Here is an 11,775-nt window from a genome sequence, read left to right as displayed (position 1 = left end):
TTTGTAGCAAGTGTATAATGAGTTGATTTTCCTTTCCCATGGAGACCTTATGTTGGGACAATTCGTTTATGCTTCTCCTTGTTCTCTAGTTTTCATGGTGTATCGATAGCGATGGTTTCTTAGAACTTTTCAGGTTAGTTCTTATAGTTTTCGGTGATTTTTCGCTTTGATTATGTAATCTTGGTAGGCTAGTGCAATGGTTACTTGTTCATTTTATTTTAGGTAAGTGTAGAGATTTCACCTGTTCGTAGTACAGAGTTATTTGCCGCATATGCTGTTCTATGCGTATGGGAATGTATTTGTGTCTGTTATATTTGGAGCGCCCATTTGAACATCTGGTTATTACATATGTTTACAGTATCTGTCCAGTGTTACAATGTGTTCATGCTGAATTGAGCAGCGACGTCGATATTCAGACCTATTATTTAGAAACGCAATGTAGTTCACTTCCAGTCAAATCGGGCCTCCGCGAATCGTCAGGAAATTTGGAAAAACTGTTGGTACTCCGATATGACAGTAAGTCAGTTGAACAATCTCTTTGGGACAGATGAGTTGAATTATTTCTTCCGAGTGCGATGGTTATTTCTAATCCTTGGATCGGAGATCTGATCTGGTGAGGAAAACTTTTGAAGATGCGGAGGGGTGGACCATCCCTAGTTTGGCGCTCCAGAGGAGGATGATATGCAGTCTTATTTACACTTTCAGATAACAAAAATTTAGACACATACCTATAACTTAGTATGTGAAACTATATTAATCCATTATGTAGGACGTGCATAAATCCTAAACGTTCTTCTTTAGTACCACGTAAATGCAGGTCCAGAAGACCTTGTGGATACTAGAGAAAAACGAAACCTGAGGGAAGAGAAAAGTATATTCTTATCAGTTGTTCCATTGACCTGCAAGAGGGAAATTCTTTAATTATATATTGTACATTACTCGCTTGTCGCCATTTCTTTGAACCATAAAATCCTATTTGCAACCTTCCAAGCTATTCTCACTGACTTGTAAAGCCTTTTCTTTGGCCTTATTTTCAACAACGTGCACTAGTGCTTCTCAGAATGTGACGGGCCTGATTCCTTTTTCAAGTATTAATTGTGTCAGAAAATATTACTTTGGAGAGATATACTAGCAACAAAAGAGTAGCATGTTTGTGGACTATTATTAGATCACTGCAATGTTCTTGATTTTCTGATATCCTTCCTTGGCATCTTATATTGCTGTAATGCATGTTCCTTACCATTTTTTATTTCTGACAAGTTATTTTACAGCATCAGAGTTTATGATCAGGACACAGGAGCTAATCATTTAGATTTGGTTCTGTCTGATTTGATTTATTTATTTGATTGCTTATTTGTTTCCATCTGTTGTATCAAATTTGAACCTTTTGTCTTATTACGGAATCCAAAATCCAAATAGTTAGGAGAACTTATTTATAGGAAGCATGTAGTTTTGGGAGACGTTAGAAGCTGATTAATCAAAACCCTGAATTTATTTTGCCTTCCGATGTGCTTCCTTTCCTTTCTATTCAATCTGCTTTCCTGTTCTTCGTCTGATTTGCAGTATGCAGTGAGGATTAGAGCTAACCCTCTAACTGTGAAACAATTTTTCAATGGGAAAAAAGTTTGTATATCTTCTGAAAATTAAGGTGTTATAAAGTGCATGGAAGCTTGGAGTTTGAGGCAATGCAAGGTGTAAAAAAATGGACTGTGACCTACACAAAGCATTTGAGGCAGAAAAGAAAAGTCTATCAGGATGGAGTCTTAGAGCTTTCCAACTCAAATCAAAAGGTAAGATGGTCAAAGCCTTACTTGTATTTAGGAGAAGTGTCAGGATGCACGTGGCGACAAACATGGACTGTTATATAGCCCAGTCATGCTTTTATTTAAATAGTGCTAGGATTTTTCTTGTCCTTGTTAAAAATAACTACATAAGGTAGTGATTTAAAGAGATGACACTTAATATGTGTGGTATAGAGTCTATAGACTACTATAGAGGATGATAAGGGCTTTTGTAATCATGTTTGAGGAACCACACTAGACAAACAAAGTTAGATTTACATCATTACATGATAAGTGGATTTTTTTCTTTCATATACTTGCATCTTTGGGACCATATTTCTGACAATTTTCTTGTGTACATTCAGATTCTGCTCTATGATGATTGTGGAAAGCTCCTGGATAGCAGGTTTCTGAGGAAAGATGAGATAGTCCAATGTGGAGGTTCATTGGAGTTTGAAACTCATCTTGTTGATGTCGGTGATCCTGATAGTAGCGAAAAAAGGGCAAATCCAGATGCACAAAATGACGAAGAGAAACTTGCACAAAGAATTACATTCAAAGGGCAGACCATCAGTACTCTTGGTAAAGATTTCTTTTATCTGAATTGGATCCATCATGATAGTAGATAACCCTTTTTTTTCTAAAAGTTTGACTTTATGAGCCCATTTTGCTGTTGACAGTTGTCCATCATTTGGTTTAAATTATGATAGGTCATAGGTTCCTAGTAGTCACATGGTCTCCAAAACTTGAACCTAGTTTTGCTTTTAAGATCAGCTTGTGCAATTCTGCTTAGTTGGTATAGTAGTGTGCAGTTTTTTGCCATTATTATCTTCCTTTTTTTTGGTGAACAATTTGTTGATACTGTCCTAAGCTCTTGTCAGGCAGCAGCAAAAACATTGTGCAACACAAAGTTGGAAACCTGAGAAACATTGCAAGTGGGACTCAGGATACTGTAACAGGTATGCTGATGAATAGGTCTTGGTCTGATTACATTTAATTTGCTTCTCCATCTTTGTTAATAACCATTACACTATATGATACATGTTGTCTTAGGAAAGGAGGCTACAAGCTAGTTTATATTTGTTTATGAATAAACTAGTTAATTGTGCATTTAAAAAAGGCATTTGGGGGACGTGGATTAAATCTGAGGTTTTATTAAAACTGTGCATGACATTTTTATTTGCCATCTTCTTTTGCATTTTGCAGAGTGGCATGTTTTATACACCAAACAGAAATCTCAAAAGGCCAAGAAGTTTCATGATGGCATCCTACGTCTTATAACTTCTGGTCATCAGAGAAGAAAGGTCAGCCTCCTTTCACTTGTTTTAGGGGATTGGCTCTGGGGCTTGGGAGACTCCTACCAGTTTATGCCAAGAGATGTGCCCCAGATATTGTAATATATATGCCTTCGACCCGAAGGTCTTAAGTCCAAGACCCTAACAAGGCCGGCGGAGCTCTACCATGCCATGTGTAATTTTTACAACATTAGAAATGGTTGTGGACTGTAGGTGATGTGGCTCTTTTTTTTCCCCCCAAATTTGTTGGTTCATATTTTTGGATGGTCAGGGAAAACTGCCTCGGCCATTAGATCCATTGGCATAAAATCATATGTCTTCCTTGTTCACCAGGAAGTACCCCAAAACAGCTCAACAGACTTACGATCTTAAGAAAGAAGCTAAGAACATGACCTTTATTCTGTTGAACATAAAAGTAGAAAATGCATATACACAAAAGAAAATGAAACAGTGTGCAAAGCACTTCCAGGACCAAAAAGTGCACTAGACAGCTGAGGTGTTGACATTAGCTGATGGTTAGAATTAAACAACCAAAAATGTGAAAAAAGAGCAAGACAAATATGAAGTGTTAAGAAGAATATATATATATGTGTGTTCCTGTTTTCATGCATGCATGTGTTTGTCTACATTCACTTTGTGTGTGTGTGTGTGTGTGTGTATGTTCACTCTATGTGAGCGACAAACATAGTCACACATCTGCAGGTCTCAAACTCATGGTTTCTCATCAATTTTGTGACTTTCATGAGTTATTCCCACTGATGTGCATGGTCAAGCATTCACAGAAAATGCTTATACTTCCTTTTTCTTATTAAAAGTTGGTGTTAAGTGTATCAATTTGGGTGACTGGTTGGAGAGGACTATGATGCTTTTTCAGATCCTACTATTGGATTCACATGGTTCCTAAGAAGTTTACTTGTTGACTTCCATGAGGTTCTCAGGTTATTCTATTAAGTGAAGATGGGATGGTCCTAGACAGTATGCACCTTAAGCTTTCTGATGACTTAAATACAGGGAGTTCTTTTGAATTGGCAAATTATCTGGTAGAGATTGGGAAGCTGCAAAATTGTCATGAGTCTGCTGCTTCACTCGTTTATCACTCCAAAACTTCAGGTTCTTGTAATTCTCTATGTTTTAAGAGGAGTTCCTTTGCTATGGCTTTCTTTCTTGAACATCAAACGTATGCTTTGACGTTCTTTTCTTAGTAAGACCTAGTCATGGAAATTTTATGCAAGACACCACTGAAGACCACATGCACATGCAAAACACAGAACAATGCACTCAAATGAATCATTGTTGGGGTCTGCAGAACAGGAATGCAATGATTCTTCGAAGAAAACTGTGTTTCCATCTTTTAGTAGCCAAGATAAAGAGAAGGTTTCTACTAATATGGACACTGCAACTGCCAAACCGCTGCGCAATGGTTCGTATATCTGCCATTTTTTTCTTTCTTGCTAAATTTTTTACTGTTGATGCTTCATACTTTTTACTCATGCCCAGATGGCTTGTCTTGTTTCAGCTTTAGAGTCGTATTAGCACCTTGCTTGTTCTTATCTGGAAGATGGTTGTTCAAATATAGCAATGGATCACTTGATGTGCCTGAAATATTTGTCCATGAGTGAATGTGTCCACAAAGTTATAGTGGGCCATGGGTTATGTGAAATTATAACTGGAATTTCAAAGTTACTCTGGTGGTGTCAATATGGTTCTTATTATTCAAATAGGTGCTGATGTGTATAAAATGAGTACACATATAGTTCCAGTGGGTACATACATGCTACATGCTTTCTTATCCTTCAGTTGCTACAGTCAACGTCTGAACCTGGACCTGGTTGTCATGATTATGGCTTCTTCCTTCTCAAATGGATCTTTTAAAATGCAGATGTTTGTTATAAATGTAAAGTTCCTGTTCACTTGTCTGATATGACATATTAGTCAACAACCTGACAGATGTGATTTATTTTATACTTGAACAAGAAACTGAGACATATACTAAAAATGAAAATACATAAGAAGTTTATGTGGTGCTCTTAAATCTTGACCATCATGAACATCTAATTGTATGCTTGAAATGTATCATGGCTCAAATAGAAAGTCATTTGAAAAGGTAATAACTCATAACACGTGGAAGTCTGTTGCTAAATAAGCAGATTTGACTATGTTAGAAGTTCTGTTCCTATCCATGGGAATCTCAATCCCTCTAACATAAGAATCCTGATTTTGTAACATGGGGTTCTGTTTCCCCTGCAAGGGAAACCAAATCTCATGTTTGGAAAACTTGATCTGGAAGTTGAGAAAGGCTGACAATCTTGGTTCTTGTTTGAAAACATCAGCTTCCTGAGTCATCATGATTCTTATGAGCAGAAATAGTAATTTCTCTCAGGCATGTTAGTTAACCTTTAAGAAATTCCAACTTTTACAATTTCACATATCATTTTGTGAACAAGAGCTCCAGAGCTCCACAATCCACATACCTGGGAATCTGCTCAACAAGTTGCACATGGTCAACGCTTGATTTGTTAACATATCTAGCATAATCGAGTAAGATTTACCTTAGCATTCACTTTCCCTACACTACATCATGAGAGAGAGAGAGCGAGAGTGAGAGAGAGATTCATGAATGAATCTCCTTTCTAACCCTTTCTTCTCTATTTGTAAATCCCCCAAATTTTCTAAATGGCCACTTCCTTCTTTCCATTCTCATTCCACTTCCTGATTTTTTATTTCCGTTCTGAAAACTATGGGAAAGCATATGAATTCAGAATAAATGACCAAGGACATAAAATCGGGTGAAGGTTAATTATGCTATTCCAATTTTAAGGTAGGGCATCTGTCTCAGTTGTTGAGTGGTTGTTATGTCGACACAAAGGGCATATGCCAACTGCCAAGTGAAGTGTTTGTGAGAGTTTTTCACTATGTCAAATGATAATATTGTTCTTTTACAAATAAAAATCTCTTTTCAGCTTTGTTGTTGTGCTTCTTTTTTTCTTTACTGTTTTATAAGTCGATATTTATAGCATGTCAGATATTGTTTGATCTTAAAAAGCCAACTACTTCAAAAGTTCCTGGTGACAATTGCCGACGAATACCCATGGGGCAAAGCCTCCATGAAGGGGCACCAAAACTGGCTCAATCTGAGGCTACTGGAGAGGCAGAAGGTGCAATGTCACAAAATAAGATGAACCCAGACGATAGTAGACAAGATTATAAATGTCAAAATTCTATTCATACTGCTTCATCAAGTGATCAGCTGTCATTAGTAACAGATGCTACAAATAGCCTAACAGCTGGTTTTTCTGATCTGGTTGAGCGTGACCTGAAGATCAGGGAGAGGTTTCTGTCAGATGATTCAGCTTCTATGGTCCATATATATCCAGGTAGGGAGTTGACTTTCTTTAGTTAATTTTGTAGCATTTATTTATGAAATACTAGTCTGTATTTATATGCATTGAACCTTCTCTGAAAATTTAACGAAGCTACCCTAAATGTACTATGTAACGGTTGTTTCCATAAAGTTAACAACGGTTAGCAAATGCATGACACTGGTGTGCCTTCACTTTGAGAAATGGTGTTCATATACCGAGTGGAAACGAGTAGGTGCCAATCGGTAAGAAGTACAATGTAAAATTGTAAATTATGGATATAAAGATCTAATATATGCTTTCATAAGATACGTCATCATTATATTACTCCAATAGTCATGATATTTCGAAATGAATGACATGCTGAGAGTGATTGTTTCAACAAACTTGAAGTGCTTGCCTATACATATATTTCTCCAGCCAAGTACATTGCTATGTTGCTTCTGCCGTCGACAACCAAGAAATTAGTAAATTTCAGTGAATTATCTTTGAGACACATATCTGGAAAAACATGACAAATAATTGATTAACTTAGAAAATTAAATGAATATGTTTCAATATATGACCAACATTGGTTTGCATAAGGGTGAGATATTACGTGATTTGGTGGATTTAAAGGCATATTGATAGTTTTTTGGCATCCAATCATGTGAATTATTGAAAAGCTAACTAAAAAGATTGTGTCAAATGAAAAGCATTACCATGCATTCCGTCTCATTAGGAAAATTTTCGCAAAAACAAATGTCCTTGAATAGCTTATGCGGCTGCTTCATCTATTATGGTTGGAGTTGGAACAAAATTTTATCGTTTTTTGAAGCTTGTGGCTGTGTGTGTTTTGTCTAATTGATGGTTGAGATTTCATGGATTATAGTGAATCAGAATAGGTCTGCTCAAGTTGCCAAGCATGCTGAACATAAACTCCTTTCTACTGTTGGCTTCATTCTTCATGTAAAATTTTGTTCAACTAAATTCATTGTGTCTAGTACAAGTAATGTCAGTATCTTGATATTTAGGGAAATGGTAGGTGCGTTGATCCAGCAGTCAAGTTTTAATTTTTTAAATTAATGCTGCATGATATTGTGGTTTCTAAATTCAGGAATATATTTTTTAATGGATGTGCTAAACTTCAGATTAGTGTTTTAAAAATTCTTGAGTCAGCTCGTTGACTCATTGATTCAGATCCACTCGGCCTCCTAGGACTTGTTTATGATTGAAAATCAATGTGATTCAGCCATGACTTGGCTTCGCTCGTCCATGGCTTGGCCAAAACCTGGTTTGGCTCCTCCAAAACTCGTTTGACATGGTGCAATCGGGTAATAAACTTTGTATTTTGTAATCAACAAGGTGATTGATTCCTAACTACTTAATTACTTAATTTCTAATGTGAATCTTCTAACTTATTCAAACATAAGAATTTAGAATTATTTTTCATTTATTAAAATTGCATATTGCATATTTCATTTATTCAAACATACATACATGTTGAGTCTGTTGACTATTGCTTAGTTGTAAATGTTGAATATATTGGATTTTTTACTGCTTATTTTTTGTTGAATTGTTTTTCATTGATATATTCATTTTTGCTACTCAGTTTTGTCGAAGTATGCAACTATGGAATACCAACAGCAGCTTAATTGTCTGATTTCTTGCTATCATTTGAGTAAATATAATGTAGTTTTTACTTTAGTTGATATTAGGTTATTTCTAAGTTATACATGTAATCAAATAATGTTACAACTTTTTTTTATGTGTAAATGACAAGTTATACATTGTTGTCCTTTCAAAAGCAATAGGTAACAAAACTCAGTTCGAGCCACCAAGTTGACCCATCGAGTTGTGACTCGTGAGACAAGAACGGATGAGTCAAGTTCTAAGTCACTGGGTTTTAAAACATTGCTTAAAAAATGACACACATTTTTATATTTCTCGGTCCAAGCAGATCATACTATCAGTTTTACATCACATTCCTTCAGTCATACACATATATTTTTTTATGTAGGATCTTCTAATTGCAGGCACTTTGTTACAAATGAAGGAGATATCAATGTTTGCCAGGTAATCCTTCCTGGGAGTGATATAAGAACTTCTATTTCCTATGGTTATTACTCTTTAGTTTGTCAGATGTATCCCTTTTGTTACTGAAATTCAATTATGCCTTGCATTTCTTAGCTGGTTCAGTATGTGATATTTTCTTTGCAGCTTGATGGGGCAAACAATGGAGAGGCAGAAACCCAACATGGCAGGAAATGTTTTATGAGTTCTTTCACTGCCCATGGTTTGCCAATTCCACAACACATTCTGATACAACGGTGAACTTTGAGGAATGTAAAAGGTTTGCTGAGAGCACTGATGCTATGGAATGTCCAAGTTTTGACCTTGGAATTTAAATTTGCGAATTGCAATGAAAAACATGTTTCTCAAAACATTGATCTGAACCTCAAAGGTGTGGACAGTGAAACCATTGAAATTCTGCTTTTTGTGCAGAGCTTTGTGGGGTGAATTAGCATTATCATCACGCCCTTGTTAAATGACGGACTGTAAAAGCTAGAGACATTAGTGTTGGATTACTTCATTTACATTTACAGGTAGCGAAATGGAAGTCAGAATATTTCAAATTTAATATTCATTCACTTCAAAACAAAGTACTTTGCGTCTCCTGCAACAGAATTTCTGTCCACCTTCCTAAGGGGTTGGGCTTAAGACCTGCAGGTTGAAGGAGCTGAAGATTTCAATGCCTGGGTTCCATTTCTTGGGTTGGAACTTGTAGTGTTATACATCGACACAAGGTTAAGAAGAAGAAGTTCATGGACCAAATAGATGTTGGAATCTGGCAATTTAATATTCCTGCCCATTTAATCCTTTTTGGTTTCTGCTCATAAGTTTAATTCAATTTCAAAATTCTGCATGATAGATGCATTTGGATATCCTGAGCAAGATTTGTGAGAAGAAGAAAGCCTGTGGCGACATTGTATGTATTGTGAAGTATGAAAAAGATTTTAAGTTTGATGCTGAACTTTGGGAGGTCTGGTTGTATGATGCATTCATCAACTGTGGCATGCCATTTTTCTTGGTTTTCTGGTTTTGCAGTTCATAGCCGACTGCAAGGTAAGTGACAGATCCACCCTTTGCGGAATTGTAAATTGACAAATCCATCCTCGCATTCTTGGCCAACCAGTGATTGAAGATGTAAGTTCATCTCTCATTGCTCTGCATTCATGTTGCCATTGGTTATAGGATTTGAACTGTGACTGCTATGTCTACCCCACTATGCCCCGACCTCTTTAGCTTGGAAAGAAGGGAAAAAAAAAAAAAAATCTTCGCAGCGTTAGACGGTGACCAAACTTGGTTTCGCGTTAATGCAAAGAGGCAAGCAGTGGCATTATTAATTGGGAGGCGACCATGAGAATGAACGTCATGACCTGTGAGGAAAGCTTATTTGGAGAAGTTGACGAGGACCAACTCTTGGCTCCACTTTCATTTGGCAACGGAGCAGAATAAAATACCAAAGTAGTATCGATTCACCTTTGAACTAATTCAGATTAAGGGAACCCAAAGGAGCCTTCTCGATGCACATCAAAATGTTCGAACCTAAGTCTGATATGGAAATAGATATGCACAAAGATAATTCTATGTAACCAGACAACTGGACTTTTTCAACATCATTTTCTTTTTATCAAATTATATTTGATCTTTGAGAAGAAATTTGTTTACAAACATAAAATAAGAAAGGAAAAAGAATAATAAGATTCTCATACTAAATATTTGGTGAGGATTCCTGAAAAACATATTTGGTGAGGGTCGATCTTATCTGCAGACTGCACCAAATATTTTCACAATACCCACCTTCATGCTAGTATATTTTACAGTTTGCTGCTGGAATAAAGCATAAAGAAGGTGGTTAAGAACTTAAGTTAAACCTCTTTTTTTTCTTTTCTTAACTTGAGCTCTTCTGATGTCAATAGAGATGGGTTTGGATTGTTTTAAGGATCCATTTTGCACCAATGATTGAACTTACCGCAAGTTGTTTGATGGCCATTGTAAGAATGTTGCACGGCTGTAGTGGATGCTTTCCGGTATTTCGCTGGCTCATCGTTTTTGTCGCGTCACTTTCATTTCTCAACTATTGGTGGCGAGATGGGTTTGTATTGTTTCCAGGATCAATTTGCTCCAATGATTGAACGTATTGCAAGTTGTTTGGTAGGCATGTTAAGGATGTTGGGCAGCTGTAGTGGATCCTTTACAGTATTGAGTTGGCTCATCCTTTCATCCTAAAGAGAGAGGGGGTGGGAGGAGGGAGAGAGAGAGAGAAAGAGAGTAGTGGCTGGAAAGGGATATTTATAAAATGTTCCACTTAATGAATCAGTATATATATATATTTTTAATGTTTAATGGGAAACATCCTTCGCATAAAAACCCTAAAGTCATACATTGTGTTTTTAAGGTTCTGAATTTTTTTTGTGTGACTAATGGGAACCTACAGTACATCCTTCAATTCCGATGCAATAGTTGCCACTGTTTGTAGCATAGAGGAATAACACACTAAAGTGCAACAACGGCCATAAGGTTTGAACCATGAACACCTTGAGCATTAGCTACCTTGCCACCTGGTTGCACTATACATTTTGAGGCAAATGAATCTATATACATAAAAATATGCTTAAATTATTATTATTATTATTATTATTATTATTATACTTCACCATTTGTTAGATGTAGCTTAGGCAATTAGCTTTGCATATTTTGAGATGTAAACCTTTTTGATGTAAACTAATATTGAGGTTTGACATAACAGACAGAAAAGAAGTTGGTATTCCTCTCAAATCTCTGAGAGTAATTCTTTGTTATAAAAAGAGGGTCACTAATGTTAATTTTTGGTGTTATAAAAAGAGGGTCACTAATGTGCAAGTTTAACGCACAATAAGAACGACATTCTAAAACACCAAAAGTAAACCTTAAGGTATATCTTAAAAAGGATAAAAGGTTGAGTGAAAGCTTTATCTTTTCTCTGAATCGCAACGAACTTTTGTCATACACCTAAAAAGTGTAGAAATAAACTTTAAACATATATTAAATTTATGATTAAAAGTTGGTTTGCAAATGATTTTTTTTTTTATAATGTTTTTACTTGAATAAGTTCCAGCCCTAGGGTGAACGGGATTTTTTCTAAGATCAAAGATGAAAAAGCCTCTTTGAAACTTGAGCGAACTTACTATTACATTCATCACATTTACCATTGTTTACAATACCCATCAAGGTACGACAGCGACTACTGACATTCAAAACCCAACCCCTTTTTCGTCACGGTACACCGCATGTTCATGTTTTGATGTGACGGAAATT

The 11,775-nt window shown here is 36.2% G+C and overlaps 1 protein-coding gene across 1 annotated transcript; it reads left to right on the top strand.

Moving 5' to 3' along the window:
• Positions 1-364: 364 nt before the first annotated feature.
• LOC116260144 (uncharacterized) lies at positions 365-9,304 on the top strand. Its single transcript, XM_050079410.1, has 10 exons — positions 365-516; positions 1,660-1,790; positions 2,147-2,363; positions 2,663-2,740; positions 2,988-3,085; positions 4,015-4,186; positions 4,383-4,496; positions 6,091-6,450; positions 8,435-8,490; positions 8,635-9,304. Coding segments are annotated over exons 1-10 (1,341 nt in total). The 5' UTR covers positions 365-515; the 3' UTR covers positions 8,749-9,304.
• The last annotated feature ends 2,471 nt before the right edge of the window (positions 9,305-11,775 follow it).

Source organism: Nymphaea colorata, chromosome 9 (assembly GCF_008831285.2).
Source record: "Nymphaea colorata isolate Beijing-Zhang1983 chromosome 9, ASM883128v2, whole genome shotgun sequence".
Taxonomy (NCBI): Eukaryota; Viridiplantae; Streptophyta; class Magnoliopsida; order Nymphaeales; family Nymphaeaceae; genus Nymphaea; species Nymphaea colorata.
The sequence above is the reverse complement of the archived record's forward strand: the minus strand, read 5'-3'. Positions and strand labels throughout refer to the sequence as shown.